This window comes from Trachemys scripta, chromosome 1 (assembly GCF_013100865.1).
Source record: "Trachemys scripta elegans isolate TJP31775 chromosome 1, CAS_Tse_1.0, whole genome shotgun sequence".
Taxonomy (NCBI): Eukaryota; Metazoa; Chordata; order Testudines; family Emydidae; genus Trachemys; species Trachemys scripta.
This window is the reverse complement of record NC_048298.1, coordinates 41945596-41963719: the sequence shown is the minus strand read 5'-3', so window position 1 is coordinate 41963719 and position 18124 is coordinate 41945596. Positions and strand designations below refer to the sequence as shown.

Sequence of the window (18124 nt, the reverse complement as noted above, 5' to 3'; positions counted from 1 at the left end):
AAGCAATGACATGTCAGTAAAGCTGCGGCGTGTCACATAGCACACAATGCGTCTCACACTTTGCAAAAGCCATTTCCATTCCTGCACAGGATAGTCTGGAAAAAAACAGTTAACTGTTCCTGCTCATCAATAACATGTATTGAATCACAAATAGATTAATTACGCAGGAAGAACAATAGCCGGACCATTCCGGCAGAGCTATTATAAATGTACATAGGTAGCTGAAAGCCCCCAGTATTTCAGAAAGTGTCATAATCCAGTGTCCCTGAATGCTGGATTTTGAGTTCAGAGCTCATAGTTAAATGTAGGTCATGTCATTATTATTTTTTTAGCATCTGTAAAGTGATAAAACCCCTCAGAGTTAGACTGTCCCTGCTCCAAAGAACTTCGCTAAACAAACAGAAGACAGAAGACACTGGGCAGTCCAAAGAGGGAAAAGTTTGAAGGTTTCTTTTTTTATTTACTGTTTATTTAATTTTAAACTCGCTTTTTGAGATACATTTTTATAAGGTAGATGAAAGAGGAGAGAATGGTGACTCACTGGGACAGGGAAGTCATTACACACAAAAGGGGGTAGCATCAAAAAAGGCACAGAAGGCCTGATCCAGTGCCCATTCATGCCAATGGGAAGTTTTCCATAGATTTCAATGGGTGCTAGTTTAGACCCAGAGGTGGGTACGGAAAAGGCAATGAATGCAGCATTGAAGTTGGCATTGTTAGCAGAATGTAATGGACATGGGAGGCAATAAGTGGCTTTATTTTTTTTAATTGCATGTATGTGGCTTGGAAGAAGTGGTTTGGGGGTATTCTTCAACTAAGCTTGTAAAGTTAAGTCCTCAGGCTAATAGCTGCCTGGAACCCTTGCCCCACTGGTTTTGGATATTGGCTTTGTGTGTATTGTATGAACATGTTTCAATTATTTTATCTGGTGCTCACTGCTCCTCCCAGCGCCTTCTCCTACACAAATCCTGTTGTTCTGTGAGTCCTGCTATCAAACAGTCTTCTCTCCCCATTTCCCCTCCCTAAATCTTCCCCACACCCTCCAACTGCTGGGCTACTTCTTTCCAGCAATTCTCCCTGCAGTTACTAATCTTCCTCTCACTAGTTTTCTCCCATTCAGCTGCTTGAATGCTGGATCTCTTCCTCTAAGCTCTGAATCCCCTGCAGTGTCTCTGACCCTTACCCCCAGCAGCTGTTAGGGCTGTTGTCCTTTGCCAGCTGGCAGCTTCTCCTTCTCAATCCTGTGCCTCCTGTACTTCCCAGACTGCTTAGGCCTCTTCTTCCTGGTATCTAGGGTCTTTGAGTCACTGGGGAAGGCTCCTGGCCCCATCCACCTGATCTCATTGACCAGCTTAGATTGGTTTTGGTTTCCTATCCTCGGGGGAACCTATTGCTCTCAAGGTTGCTGCTTGTGCAGAAGGGAGGGGACCTGCCGATTGACTGAACTGAACACTACATTAGATGATTTAAAGTGATGATTTAAACGTTATCATCCATATCTACAGTGCTCACTAGTAGGAATACTACAGCTACAACTTGCAGTGAGGGTGACTAAAAAGATATAGCCACTGACAATACGTAGGTCTGCCAAATCACTTTCAGTTTGAACCTCCCCCTTTCACCATGGAAAGACTCTGAATTCCCATGGAAAGAGGGGGTGGGGCCAGTTGCTTCCCCATATATCCAATTCAACAGAGCACTGAGCACTGGGTTGTGTCTTACCTATTGACAGCATCCCTCATCATAGGTGCTGGAACTAGGGGTCCTTGGGGTGCTGCTGCACCCCCTGGCTTGAAGTGGTTTTCCATATACAGGGTTTATAGTTTAGTTCAATGGCTCTCAGCACCCCCACTATACAAATTGTTCCAGCTTCCCTGTTCCTCATGGTTGCTTACAACTGAAAAGGCAAAAAACATCCTCTGGTTATTTGTATTGATTTTCTTATGCCATCATGAGGGCAGAAACTGTAATAGCAACAGTTGGAGTGATTGAATGTAATTGAAAATGGTTTGAAAAGACAATTTATTGTGGTTATTCACATTTTTTTGTACTGCACCTAAAGAAATTCACTATAATGAAGGCATTAACACATCACCACTGTACATCCAAAATATGAAAATGGGCACAGTGATAGGTTTCAGAATAATTTATAAGGGTCATCAGTGTGTCCTGGTAAGGGGGGAAAAAAGACATGCTCACTAATTTTCATTATTTTATTTGCTCCTACAAAAAAAGAACTTTGAGGACTTCCCTCCAGTCTATTGTAGAAAAGTTTGCTTTTGCAAAACAATATTTAGTTCCAGTGCCCTCCTGTGGTCAAGATGCAAATTGCAAAGTTAATTAAAAGTTCAATATCTGTTCCTGCCCCTCTATTGCAAACTGCAGTTTTGTCTTCACAAGATTTGTCCTCATGGAATCTTTGGAGAATTTAGCTGCTAAAATCTAAGAATTCTCTATTTAGCATGTGTGAAATATGATTTTTCAAAAGCTTATAATGGCCAAATTTGGTCAGATTTTCACACAGATGGCAAAAGGCATATCTGTTTACAGTGTAGTGGTAGCCATGTTGGTCTCAGGATATTAGAAAGAGGGGGTGGGTGAGGACATATCTTTTATTGGATCGACTTCAGTTGGTGAGAGAGACAAGCTTTCAAGCTTACACAGGTACTCAAAGGCCATTCCCCAACCAATTTCAGGTCCCTGCTCCAAATAAATCCCCTCACCTCACAGGGGTCTTGTTAAAATAAATTAGTTAATGTTTGTGAAACACACATATGCCATAGCAACAAGAACCAGAGTAAAGCCCATGAGGAAATTAATTTTTGTCTTCCGAGCAGGGTTTGCACAGAGTACAGTAAATAAGGCATAGACTAGGGGCACACACTGAGCCATCAGTAGAAAACAAAAATAGAATAGCTACACCACCCATCCTGTGCACTGAATGAGGCAGGGGCCCTATGGAATAAATAGCATGTGATCATGTAATTAAAGGCTGTATCATATGCACATGAACAAGCAGGAGGAGATTGTACAGGAAACTTTATTTCTACCATTTCCTACCTTTTGAGTGCTTGACTTTGCAACCTTAACAATGTTCTTTTAACACAGTTTTTTGTTTGTAATTTTTTATTTGCATTGTAGTAGCACCAAAAAACATGGTAGGCTCTGTGCTTTCTCTGTACAGAGAAAGACACAGTCCATGCTGCAAAGCTTTTACAATCTAAGAAGACAAGTGGCGTATGATGGGTGAGAAGCACAGTCAACATATACAATTTTATATATGCATTTTAAATTAAATGAACAAATATCACTGATTTCTCAACTTGTCTGTTATTAGTTGGCCAGTTGCTTGTCAGCCTCATGGAAGAAGTGGGTCTTTAGAGCGGGTGTAAAAGGAGAAGACAGAAGGCTAAGGATTGAGCCATGTAGAACCCCCACAGAGAGTGGGTGAAGGGATAAGAAGGATGGCAGGAATGGCCAGAGAGGTAGGAGGAGGCCAGAAGAGGACAGAGCCACTATCTCCTCAGGAGGGAACAAGGTTTGGAGAAGGAGAAAGGATGCTGAAATCAGCAGAGGAGATGAGGACAGAGTGGAAGCCCTGAGATTACCACAGGAACAGGTCATTAGAGTTTGTGAAAGGAACATTAGATTGGATTCCGGGATACTAATATCTCCTAGAAGTAGGATTAGATGATGTAATGGAAAGTGATATCTGAAAAGATCTCTCTATTAACTTAAAGATTCTCATAGCTGTCCCAGGCTAGAATAGAAAATTATACTGTATGTATTAAACCCTGGACTAGGTCACTTTACTCTTCAGTGTAAACTGACGTGATCTGTCATCTTTTAGTTAGCCTTTGCAAAATAGTTTGTATACTAAGTTAATGTGATTTAGTCATGTAGGGATAAACCCCTTAGGCCTGATGTGCTAATTTACACCACACACTGGTCCAGTTCTCAGGTAATTTAAGTAGTAAAGTGACAAAATCTGATTCTCCCATGTAACTTGTATTCAATCACCTGTATTTTTGGAAGAGTATTGAAGTGTTAGGCGGACCTGGCATGAAAAGTTTGATGGATGGGAAACATAATGAACAGAACAGTGGTACTCACAAACTAACTTTTATTTCAGAGGGCAAATTTCAGTCCCACAAACATTTTCTAATAAATAAATGTTGAACTTAACATGTCTATTTTGAATTTGTTCTTGCTTCTCTTTCTTTTTCCTTGACTCCTTCAGTTTTCTTCTCTCTCTTGCTCTTTCTTTTTCTTTTTTCATCTTCCATAGCTCTCTCTCCTTTGAGGGTCATATAATGATTAGTAGGGACATTAGAAATAATTTGAACTTATGTAGTCTCTTTCTTCTGAGGATCCCCTGCAAACAGCTGGATAAGCCTCAGCCACTGTGAAGTAGGTATTCTTCTAGCCATTTGATCAATTTTTATACAGGAAGGTTAAGTGACATGTTCGAAACCACATAAAAACCCTGTAGAAGAGTCAGAAAAAGTACCCAAAAGATTTTGCTCTGAGTCGTATGTTCTAACCTCTACACAATACTATAGCATAATTTGTATATCCTGAATCCTTCCTTCACTTGCCCCTTGTCTTCCGCTCTAAGAAAGATGGAGATTTGCATTTATGGATTCAAACAATCTTGAATGGAACACTTACATTTACAGGGTTACACTTTAATGTTGTAAATAGCATGCAATAACTGGTTATGCAATACAGAGACAAATGTATTATAATGTATTGCAATCAAATCTTAACAGGTGACATTATAAGGGAGGCAGTTATTTGGTGGTTACAGCACAGGATTGGGAGTCAGAAATGTATATTGCTAACTCTCCCCCTACTTGACGCTTGACCTTTTTAAAATGTATTAGTATTGTTTTTTATATAAAATATAAACACAAAGAAACAAAACAGATATAAAAACATGCACAACATGGAGGGGGGGGGGGAATCTGAACCCATATAGAAGTCATGCAGGGCATCAATGATTAAAGTGACTAAATAAGTAAGAACATAACCTATGAGTATTAGGGACTAATATATACTAAACTGCAAAAATATGCAATAGTTTCATGTGTGACCAAACATCCTCATATTTTTTCCAGGCATTTCTATTAAACTGAGTCATTTTTTTCATTAATGCAGTAGTAGGGAGCTCACTAAGCCGGTCTGTGTATGAGGGAGAAATTGCAGATTTCCATTGTCTCAAAATAACTCTTTTGGCCACTAAAATATTTATTGCAATCCATTTCTTAATGTTAACTGGTAATATCAACTCATTCAGCACACCTAAAATACCCAAGTTTGGAGAAGGACAGATAGCAACAGTTAACGTTTTTGAGAGAGCACTGAATATGGCATTCCAGAACACATTTTTGACAGGTATAGAGGATGTGTTGGCAAGGGGCTGTTTGCAACACCAGCATGCACTGTGTGATGCCAATCTAGCCTTAAACAAATGATCTGGAGTCCAGTATTGTCTGTTTAATATCTTGTTCTGGAAGAATCGCAAGGATAAAGAATTTGAAGTATCTTTCACATTAAGCCAGATATCTTCCCAGGTTTCTGTTGTGACAGTATGGCTAAGTACTTTTTCCCATTTTTCTTTGAGATTGAGATTGAGGAGGTAGTGTAAAGCATTAAGACACCTATTAAATTCCTACAAAATGAATTCCATATTTGATTCCATATTTCTTAACATGTTCTTCTAGAAGTGAGAGAGTTGAAACAGACCAATTATCCCCTTATCCTTGCATGAATCCTTGAGCACAGTTGCTGTGAGAAGGAACTATGAGACAAGGATAGCTGATATTTTGACACATGTAATTGAAGGAGGTCAGTCTATCATCTTGTACTATAGCTTTAATTTTTGTTAATCCTTTTTCTGTCCAATTTGTATTATGTGTCGAGTTGGCCTTTATCCTGAGACGTGGGTTATATCCTAGTGGTACAAGAAGAGAATTAGCAAATGCCCCTTGTAGATGCAAAGTCTGGACTTTTCCTTAAGGATGTGGGTAGCCTCTTAAAGTATATAAAAGAAGAAAGGGAACCAAATGGCATAGTTAAGCTTTGTTCCATTTGAAACCAGGCTGATGTGTATACACAGCTACTAGAAGGGAACCACCTTACAACAGGGCACATTTGGAATGCTAGATAATATAGATGCAAATCTGGCAACCCTAGGAGCCTGCAGTTGCCCAGGATTTTTTAGGAGTTTTGTGTGACAAGTGAGGCCATTTTTTTTAATCCCATATAAAGTGCATGATAAGCCTGTTTATTCGAGGAAAGAGCAAGTGGGAGACCTTGAAAGACAAGAGGCTAATGATATTAGTCAATCTTGGGCAGATATTCATTTTGGCTATTTCTGTTGTTCCCAATAAGGGCAGAGGGAGTAGATACTACCTCTCTACATCCTTGGACATTTCTTTTAATATATAGTCCATGTTTATAGAAACCATTTCAGGAAGATTAGGACAAATTTTAATACCTAAATAAGTTATTTCCTTTCATATTTGAAATGGAAAAATGCTGAAACTGAGAAGGATCTGGTCTTTTGGATATATCCATTGCTTGTGATTCATCCCAGTTATTGCAAAAAACAAAGATCTTTCAAAAAATATCAACTACATTCAATAATGATAGGAGGATTCTTCAATAGTACTATTATATCATCAACATATAAACTGATTTTGTATTCTCTCCTGTTTCCAGTCACACCTTCAGTGGCTGAGTGCTGATTTATGTACATTGCCAGTGCTTCAAGAGAGATTAAAAAGGAGGGGTGAAAAGGGACAGACAGCCCTGTTGTATCCCTCTTTCTAGATGAAATATGGGCAAAATAATTCAATTAGTTGATAGTAAAGTGTGGGGAGAGTTGTATAATACACTGACCCAATCCAGGAATATTGGTCCAAATCTGAATTCTTTTAGTATTCATTAGGTAAAGCCATTCAACCTTATCAAAGGCTTTCTCTGCATCTAGAGATAACTCTGTGGAGGGAATATCTGACATCTGAGCTTGCTGGATCAAGTGAGCGATTTTTCTTGTGTTAGCAGCAGCCAATCTGCCTTTAATGAAAGCAACCTGATCTGCATGTATAATTGTTGGGATGATAGTGTTCAGTCATGTAGCTAAAATGTTTGCATTTATTTTGCAATCTGTGTTCAATAGAGATATGGGGCAGAAGTCATCACAATTTTGATGATCTTTTTTCTTCTTTGATATTAAAGTAATTAAAGTAGTTCTCATGTCACGAGTAAGGCTACAATTTAGTCATGGATTCCATGACTTCCAGCGACCTCCGTGATTTTAGCCTTGGTGTTCAGGAGCTGCAGAGTCCCCTGCCGCCCGTGGAGGCTGGGAGCTGCTGAGTACCCTAGCCACCTCTGGTGGCCCCCGGAGCTTCAAGCCACCGCAGGTAGCGGGGATACCCTACAGCTCCCAGGCAGTGGGGGAACTCTGGAGCCGGGGAATCCCCAAGCTCCCGGCCGCCACAGGTGGCATGGGAACCCCGGAGATCCCGGCCGCCATGGGCAGTGGGGGAACCCCCAAGCTCCCAGCCATTGCGGGCCCCCAGAGCTGCGGGCTGAAGGGGCACCCCACAGCTCCCAGCCCCCACAGGACCAGGAACTGCAGCCAGCAGGGGGGCCCACAGCTCCCAGCTGTGGGGTACCCTGGAGTTCCAACACTCAATCTGCGATGGGAACCCCTGGAGCTCCTAGCCATTGTGCAGCCGCCCCACTGCAGGTGGTGTGGGGACCCGAAGATCCCCATTTTGTCACTGATATTTTTAGTAAAAGTCACGGACAGGTCACGGCTTCTGTGAATTTTTCTTTATTGCCCTGATCTGTCTGTGACTTTTACCAAAAATATCCATGACAAAATCTTAGCCTTAGTCATGAGACATGGTTTCTTTTTGGAATGTTTCAGTGAAGACCTTTGAAAGAATAGAAGATAGCGAATTACAAAATGTTTTGTAGAAATCTACTGGAAAGCCATGCATCTCAGGGGCCTTGCCAGAATTCATATTTTTACAGCGTGTTCAATCTCTTGTGTTGTGATAGCTTTGTCCATAAACAAGACTTGTTCTGAAATGAGGGTATTAAAAGACAGGACTTCAATGAAATTATCAAATTTATTAAAGTCAAATTTGTTGTCTGATTTATATAAAGCTAGATAGAATTGTTTCTATTGATTATTTATATCTATTGGTTCAAGGATGGCACTCCTGTCTTCTAGTAAGAAGGAAAAAATATTGTTGCTGGCTAGTCCCATTTTAAGTCTTCTGGCAAGTAGTTTACCTGCTTTATCTCCCCATTCACAATATCTTTGTTTGACCCTGTTGTGTGCAAATTCAACTTGGCTAGATAAGCATTTTTTATATTTCTATTTTGTGTTGATTAGAGAATGTAGGATGTTTTCATTATTTGGGCCAGTCTCATGTATTCTCTGCAACTCATCTATTTCCTTGTTCTGAGAATCTAGTAACTTGTCTCGTTTTCTTCTTTTGGGATGCATACTTTATGCATTCACCCCTTACTGTAGCTTCCCAAAAAATGGTATCTAAGGTAAATGAGTACTTATTTTCTTCTATGTAGTTAGACATGACTGAGTCAACCGTGGAACAAAACTTTTAGAAGCAGAGTGTCAGCTTCTACCTAGAAGATTTTAATTATGTGTAACCACCGTCTATGATAGGTATAATTGTAGCATGATCTGAAATTAATTAATATATTATCAATGGCTGCTTCTAGGCATGCTGGCATCAGTTCTGAAGGCACAAGAAAAAAGTCAGTTCGGAAGTAAGATGAATGTATTATAGAGAAATACATATAATCATGCTCCTTGGGGTGTCTCAGTCTCCATATATCTTTTAAATCACGTTCATTCATTAATAATGAGGGTTGGCCTATTGTGCTTTGAGAGCTGGGTCTCATGTAATTGGATTTGTCCAGATGTCTGTCTAGCATAGTATTCCAGACGCCTCCCAATATTACAGGAATGTCTAATTTATTAGAAAGAATGTCCGCTATGTCTTTGGAAAATTCAGAATTACCGCCACTTGTATTGTAATTAGAATTACTAGAATGAATTTTTTTGAGTTGAAACAGACCAAGACTGTATATATTGAAAAGTTACACTTTTATGAATTACAATGGATGTGCCTCTGCTCTTAGGATTCAATGATGAATGATACTCAGCACCTACCCCCAACTTCTTGATTCTGTTGGCATCTAGATCTGCTAGATGAGTTTCCTGCAATAAGCTACTTAGCACTTTTTTGATCTGAGGATTCAGGATTTTAATTCTTTTGGAAGGTTGATTAAGTACCTTTGCATTCCAGGAGCACACACTAAGAAAATTCATGACAAAGTTTTAAATGATATATTAAGACATCTAACCTTATTCTAAGGACACACATTTCCCCATTGATATTGTAAAACCACATTTCTACGATATGGTCTTTATTTACATATTAGATACTGGTTAGTTATGAATGAATGTATGCCTTCAATTGAACCTCTAAGATTATCAAGTACACAAAAAGATCTGTAGTTAAATATGATGTGTCTTCCAAAATATATTTGTAACAGAAAACAAAAAAATTTTAACAGACTTAAAACAAGCCAGCGTGGGCATGTTCAGATCCCTGATGGCTTCAATTCCATACCTTCCTTCCCTCCCTACATTATCTAATAATAGTCTAAACATCTCCAATGCAAATATATTTAAAGTCAAATATCCTGTAAATACCATTGGGCATTCTAGAACATGTATAATATATACCCACCTACAGAAGTTTTATGGATACTTACACACATACACATGTATATGGATATGCGTATAAGCACGCTCATCAAATGTAAATTTACAATTGATTTGGTAAATCAAATATAAACTAGTATAAAATAGAAATATGAAAAATACAACAATATAAAATGTATATTCATATTATGTCAAATGCCCTGCACAAATTGAATAATTAGTGCAATTTAAGGTTTAGGTTATAGTCTACTTTACATGTCAGGAGTATTGACTGTTCCAAGGACTTGTGGTTATCATAATATCATGATTCTCTCTATCAAATTGTGATGATCAGTGACGATAATATTTCAGTCAGTAGATGGTGCTTAGTGTCTCAGTCTTTGAAATGTCTGCCAAGCTTCAGAGGGGCTTTTGCAAAATCATGTGCAGCCTGCTAAATCCATAGTGAAGGTGGATGGATACTTTATGATCCTCCTTGGAATTTGCTTTATGCCACTGAATGCAGCCCTCTTGTTGTTAAGCTCAGCTGAGAAGTCAGGAAAAAGAGACATTTTGTGGCCTTTGTACATAAGGGTTTGAGCTTTTCTGGCAATATTCATTAACATTACTTTATCACTGAACTTCAGCAGCTTGAAGATGATGGGTCTGGGCCAGGGCCGGCTCTAGGCACCAGCGTTCCAAGCATGTGCTTGGGGCAGCACATCTCAAGGGGCGGCATTCCGGCCCTTTGGGGTGTCTCTTTTCAAGGGGCGGCACTCCATTGTTGTTTTTTTTTTTTGTTTGGGGTGGCAAAAAACCTGTAGCTGGCCCTGGTCTGGGCTTATCAGACTCCTGCCTTCTAGTACCAGGCATTCGATGAGCCCTTTCAATATTTAGTGGGGACAGCTGGGGGTCCAATTTAAATTGGAGCAGCTTCTGAAGAAAGTTAATAATATCCTTCTCCTCTTGACCCTCAATAGTCCCCAAGAAGTGATGGTTGTTTCTTTGAGGTCTAGTTTCTAAGTCATCCTGGTTTTCTTCCAGTTTGTCTAGTCTAAGATTTAAGGAGGCAGTTTCTTCTTTAATTTCACAGGTTTCAATGACAGTCTTTTGTAGCTCATTTTCTAAGTGAGCCATTTGGGATTTTACATGGCTTGCATCTTTAGAGAGGTCACAAATATCTTCTAAGGCTGAATCCAGTCAGTCTGTGAGTAATTCTTTGAGTGCTGCAATATGTTGGGCTACGTTCTGTGGTGGCCTTGTTGTCTCCTCCTTCAGCTCCCCCTTAAGTCTTTTGTTACCTCTCTTTTTTTTTCATTGGAATCCATATTCAACAATTTGTAGTTTATCTAGGGGATTAATGTAAACTTTTATCATAGAAATTTATTGTTAATTTGCTAGAAAAGTAATTATTAGAAACAAATAGATATGTGGGGAATGAGGAGGTCCAGGACTAAGCAGCCATCTTCTTCATGGGTACCATGTGACCCCCAACACTTGACCTATGAAGAAGTGACTATGGCCCAAATTTTCAAACCTGACCACAAGTTTCAGCTTTAGACTCCTAGCTTAAAAAATATTAAGGAACCTAAAATTAGAGTCCACTTTTAAAAATCTAGAGGTGAAATCTTAACTTCATTGACGTCAAAAACAAAACCTTCCATTGACCTCAATAAAGCTGGAATTTCACCCTACGTATTTTATTCAAGTTTGTCTTCAGTTGCCCAATCTGTAAAATGAGCATGATATTTACCTACCTTAAGAAGTGTGTTGTGAGGATTAAACAATTACTGTTGGCAGTTAGGAATTGTTTCATCCTCTGATGAAAACTGCTAACTGCTAAGTAAATGGAAGATACTATTAGCTGGAATTTTAAAAGAAGCCAGAGTAAGACAGGCACCTATATTCCATTTTGTCTCGTGGGGCTTGGGCACCTCACTCTGCTAGGCTCCTTTGAAGAGCTCAGCCATTATTATTAATATTCTTACTGTTGAGTAGTACCTTCATAATAATTTGTAAGAATACCGCTATCGATTGTAAAAAATCTATTACAAAACATGTCCTAAAGTGCAGATATTGTCAAGGCAATGCATAGTTCATCCTACTCTAATGGCTTCCTCTTTCACAGATTCATGAAAGCACAGACTACTAGAGACTTTTTTTTCTGAGACACATACTTAAGAACCTTTACACTTCCATTTTGTCACTTGCATGATTACAAAGAAATAAAATGTATTCTTCTGGGTATACCAGTATTTTATGACCAATAAGCAGTTCTAACACAAATCAAAAAGAATGTTATTCTCTAATTTTCATGGAACTTGATATGTACCTTTATCAAATGTGAAAACTCAAAATGTACCAAGATCTCTTTGTTTTCTTAGATAATATCATTAAAAAGAAAGGAAAAACTCCACTTCCACCAATTGGAAAACAACCCAAACACAATGGTGACATAAGTAGATCTTTGGTAGTTTAGATTTACGTGGTTTAGAATTTTAGGGACTGATCCAACTCCCATGGAAATCAATGGATAGACTTATGCCAGTTTCCATGGGAATTAGACCACACTCTCAGTGCTCAGAATCCATTATGCTGTTTATAAATATTATGCTGTTTTTAGTTTGCAGCTCAGAACCAGAAAACGTCCAAGCCGATCCAAAGAACTATACCAGCCTTCTTGTTACATGGGAAAGACCTCGAGTTGTTTATGATACCATGATTGAGAGATTTGCTGTCTTTTATCAGCAATTGGATGGAGAAGACCAGACTAAACATGAGTTTCTGACAGATGGGTATCAGGACTTGGTAACTGTAAACTCTTCAAGTTTCATACAAAAGTGGTGGTGGTGAAGCACTCACAAAGAATTATTCTGAGGGATTATGTCAGGGAGCTGATCCAGCTAGAATTAATGTCTTTGGCTGCTGCTCATAGAAACTCTGCTTGTATCATTGGCTATCCAGCCACAGAGACAAATTTAAAAAACCAACAACAAACAAACAAAAAGCTGTGTGAGAGAGAGCTCCCATCACCTCCAGTGCTAATTTTCTAAAATTGGTGTTTCTATTTGTCTGTAATACCTCGAAATAACTATTGCTGTGGTGTTAAACTCAGATCTTGTTAGTCACAAGACACTTTCATCATGCAGTAAGAGCCTCTGTCCCAATGATCTTTGATGTGTAGGATGTTGTACACAGGTAACTAATGAAAAATTCAGCATCTGAACAATGAACCTTCTGTGATTACTATATTGACTCACTGATTTATAATATGATGGTGCTTTACCAACACAAACAATTACATTCACCCCCTTTGAAGCTGCATAAACTTCACGAGGAATATTAGAATCTAAAACTAATATTCAACATAAAAAAATGTACTCTCTCCAGTTATTCAGTCACCTGCCATTAGAACATTTCACAAAATCAATTGATTAAAGTTTTATGCCTGTTTTTCTGGCTATAAAATGTAAAAATGTTTCATGTGAGAAAATGTTGATATCTTCTATTGTTGTTTGCAGTGTTGTTGTAGCTGTGTTGGTCCCAGGATATTAGAGAGACAAGGTGGGTGAGGTAATATCTTTTATTGGACCAACTTCTGTTGGTGAAAGAGACCAGCTTTTTTGAGCTCTTGTAAGCTCTGTGTAGCTCAAAAAGCTTGTCTCTTTCACCAACAGAAGTTGGTCCAATAAAAGATATGACTACACCCACTTTGTCTCTCATATAAGAAAACACTGTTTTAAAAATAAAATAATCTAATATTTTCAAAAAATGTGCTAAGATTCACATTTATGTGATTAAACATGATTTTTCTTTTAGGGAGCTATTCTAAATAATCTGCTGCCCAATACAAGTTATGTTCTTCAGATAGTTGCGGTTTGCACTAATGGTCTATATGGAAAATACAGTGATCAAGTCATTGTTGATATGCCTTTAGATGATCCAGGTAAGTTTTCTTTTGAGCACAACAGTAACTTTTAGCTAAAAATCTGTATTCAGATAAATAGTTTGCTTGCAAACCAGTTAAAAATGCTTGACTATCGAAGTACACTAAAATGGAATTTCAAAATCATTGTAGTTAACCTTAAATTTGTTTAATGAGGTGACTTTTATTCTGTCACTCATTTTCTGTCATGTGTTCCTTTAAACACGAGCATTTTATGTTGATTTTTTAACTATAAAAATATATTGAAAAAGTGAACATGATTACAATTCATATGAATGATTTTGAACAATAAACCTTTGGGAAGTAAAGCCATTTTGGAATTGTTTCAATTTATCCTTCTGCCTCCTAAAATTAATCCACATCATAAAAATGTAAAGCAAACAAAATAAAGGAGCTAATATAAATTAAAAATTTGTATCTCAATTGATTTTGAAATTTTATTACATATGAGTACTTGGAGTTTGATTTCAAAGCATATGTGGTGATGGAATTCCCTTGCTTCTTAATTTTGGATTGTGAAAATCAAAAGGGCTAACAATCAAATCTTGTTGATTTCAAAGCCAGATTTAACTCCTCTGTCTGTAAGTAAATGATAGGTAATCTTAAACCAAAATAAAGAGGCTTGTTCTTGTCCTTCAGTCATTCCTTAAAGTCCGTGGAAGATTTAGGGCTTGATCCAATTCCCATGGAAGTCAGTGGGAATCTTCCATTGACTTTAGCAGCTGTTGGATTGAATGTGTGTTTCTTGATTGTAGGGTCAGTCCATAATGGTCTTTGGCATACTCACACACCCCAGTTTTGCTTATCATATGGATTAGATTTTTGTTGTTTTTAATTCTGGGTTACAAGGCTGGAATTCTCCCCTCAGTTACACCTACCTGTGCAACTCCAGTTAAGTCAGAGGAGGTACAGAGATGTACCTAAGAGCCCAGTTTGGCCCATAATGTTAAGACAACTACTACTGATAGAGAATATAAGTATTTTCTTTTTTCTACTTGTTACCATGAATTGTGTGAAAGTAAAGATATATGAGCATAAGCTGTTGTTTTATGTTGGGACATTTTTGGTTAAAACACAAAAGTTTCCAAGGCATATCTAACCTGTCTTTCAAAGACAACATGTTTAGAAGACTGTTTCATAGGTCTTATTATGCTAATATTTCTTAGAGCCTTTGTACTCTGTATTTCTCTAAAGAGAGATTCTGTTAATGTAATTGGCATTTCACTTGAGTTTGTATCCTATCTGTAACTCCTTGATATTGGATTTCCTTACGTCTCTCCAGCAGATTTTCCGAACTTGTGCATCAAAAATCTCATGAGAGGGGACTCCATCCCCAGACACCCACCCAAAGTCTAGACACAACTATACCAGCCGATAGCTTGGAGCAATGTGAGCCCCAATTGTGCAAAGAAACCACAAGCACAGATCCTTATTCGTGTGCCAAGTACCATTGGACTTAAGCAAGGCACCTCATTGGCAGATACCTTTTAAAGGATCAGGGCCTCGATTCCAGTATGACTCCATTTGGATTGAAGCCAACCGTTCATGCGGTTTCCACAATTAAACAATGTTTAATCCAATACATAAACTGACTTTGGTACAACCCAAACTTTACAGCTTTAAATACTCACAAGCTAAGATTCTCATAGTAAATTTGAACCCTGTTATACTCTCATTCAGGTCAGTGATAATTTTGCCCTTAACTTCAGTGGGAGCAGGAGTGGGGCCCTTACATTGCACATACTTACTGTAGAAACTAATTTCACCCTCCATTACATCTATAAAACATACACAGATGTCATTTGGAATTTTGTGTGCATATCTGAGGGCAGAAAGTGATCCATTGTATGTTACATTTATCAGCATAGGGTCAAGGCTTAAGGTTCTTACTCCATTTTTTGCAAGGAAAACTCCTGATGATTTCCCTTTGAGTGAGAAATAAGTAAATATGGAATAAGAAATTCAGGATCTGCTTCATAAGTAGTAATGAAAAACCATACCTATAAGCATCATGAACAATTAATGTTATGATAAGAACTTGATTTTTGCATTGTATTGCTTTTGAGCTTTTAAAATGGTAACCTTAAAGTTGCATTAAAATAAATTCCTAGATATAAGTTTATCATTTCCCAATTTTTTAAAGAAAAAATGTGAAGAGGAGATTAAAGCAATCTCTGTACATATTTCACTGTGTACTTTCACAGTTTCATATGCAAAAATGATTGAATTATGAAACTCTACAATGAAAGAGTAATGTAAAATCCCTCATATGCAGTCAGTATCATTAATATGAATTTACACTATTCCCTAGTCTTCTAAATGTCATCTTACATCCATACAGAGTGGGAACATGGGAACATGCTAAACAAAATGTTCATTCACTTGTAACTTCAATTCATTTATTTATTTATTTATTTATTCAGTTGCATTTGAATGAACTGTGCTGAAAATATTAGATAACAGAGACATGAGAAGGATGTATCTAATGAGTCAGAGAAAGAGATGTGTTCATACAAACTTTCACATGCCAAATATAATACCAAAACTGATTCTGTGATCTGTTTTATAGATGATGGTATGAAATGGGGTTCACAGTAATAAGATCAAAATATTTCCCAGAACTTCTGCTTCTGAAAAAAAAATTATCTTCACCTATGAAGACCTGAAACAAAATTGACTCAAATTCAGTATAATAACTTTTATATTCAAGATTTATTCTGAGTATGTCAGCCCAATTAGGATGGAATTCACTGCAATGTCATCTGAACAAATCAAATTTCATGTTAAAAGCTTAAGTGGACCTTAAGTGATGCAAAAGGCTTTGCATGGGCCCTCTGCTTGGGGTTGAATTTCACCCTTGGACTGCATATTTTTAATATAAGTGCTGTTTTAGTACTGCTGTACTATATATTTTTATTTACTCAACACCTTCTACCACTGGTTTGTTCTTGGTTTTCCATTATGCTGACCATTTTGTAAGAGAGACCCTTTTATAGCCTGCCACCACCCTTTCAAAACATTTCATTCTGCAAACCACCAGTAAGGGCTCTGCAGAGCACAGGTGATCCACCAATCAGAGTGAAACTTCTCATTCTCTAGGCCTATTACATAAGAGAAAAGATCCTGTCATGGGCCTCTTCCAACTTCATCCCTGCACTGCAGGGTTCTAAGAAACATTACAATCTGTGGACCCTCCAGTAGGGCTCTGCAGTCCACTGAGGGCCCACGTGCCATCATGAGAACTACAATACTAGTCTATTAAGTTTGTGAGAAGAATTACCATTTTCTCCTTGTTTGTTCCTATATTGTTTTTTATTTAGAGCTGTGGAATTTTAAAACTTGTGATACTGTGTGTGTGTGTGTGTGTGTGTGTGTGTATATATATATATATATATAATATATAGTTTCCAGTAAGCTTATGGCTAGTCAGAAAGGGTCTTTGGGTCCTTGGGTCTTAGGGTGCTTTATCAATATTTATTCTTAATGGTTAACATTTTCAAACCCAACTAGGAGATTTAGCCACACAACTACCATAAAAAGTAATGGGACTTGCACGGCTAAATGGCATAGCCAGCTTTGACAATATCTCAACCATTATTTATAATCTGATTATTTGCTTTTGGAAGTGGTTTCTGAATGGTGACCTAAATGCATGTGTTTCACTCTTTAGATAACATTTGTATAGTTATGAAAGTTTTGCAGTAACTTACTCTATAGCTGATACTCTAGGTGCATAAATACGGCCCAGCTCAGTTGTGTGTTAAGGCCGGCCCTTGTGACGGGGTCCAGGGTTGAAGGTCCCAGCTGGTGTTAGGGGTCCTGGGTCTGGAGTTGCTGCCCGGCCAGGCAAGGTCCAGGGCAGCTACTCAGCCTTACGTGGCAGGGGTCTGGGACAGCCGTGCCGAAGGGGTCCGGGGCTCCCGGCCGGCCCCACAAGCTCCAGGGCAGCCGCCCTGCCCCACATAGCAGAGATCTAGGATCCAGGGCAGGCAGCCAGCCAGCCCAAAGCGTCTGGGGCTCCTGTCCGGCCCCGCAGGGTCGGGAGTCTGGGGCAGGCAGCCCACCGGCCCCGCGTGGCGGAGATCTGGGGTCCAGGGTCGGAGTCCGGGCTGCTGCCCTGCCACCTGACCCCTGCAGCCCAGGTAACACATTGTGGGCCGCTATGCAACCCACAATGATAAATAAGTTGAGAACCACTGGACTAAATACGTATCCTCCCCTTGTTCTGTGTGAGGAAGTCAGCTGAAGTTTTTCATAAAAACAACATGATGGGATATAAATCTCAAACTTTTGTCTCCTACTTGGCAGCTCATTCTAGCATCAGTTCTTTGTGAGGGCCTTTTTATGCAATGTCTTTGTAACTTGTCTTTGTGAAAGATTTTCTTCATAAAGAACAAGAAGGGTATCTGAAATATTTC

At 38.6% G+C, this 18124-nt stretch overlaps 1 protein-coding gene across 1 annotated transcript in view; it reads left to right on the top strand.

Moving 5' to 3' along the window:
* PTPRZ1 (protein tyrosine phosphatase receptor type Z1) overlaps positions 1-18124 on the top strand; it is a gene marked incomplete in the record, with an annotated part of 199168 nt that overhangs the window by 119107 nt on the left and 61937 nt on the right. Inside the window, 2 exon segments of the mRNA XM_034768527.1 lie at positions 12384-12568; positions 13580-13706. Coding sequence (XP_034624418.1) covers positions 12384-12568; positions 13580-13706 — 312 coding nt within the window.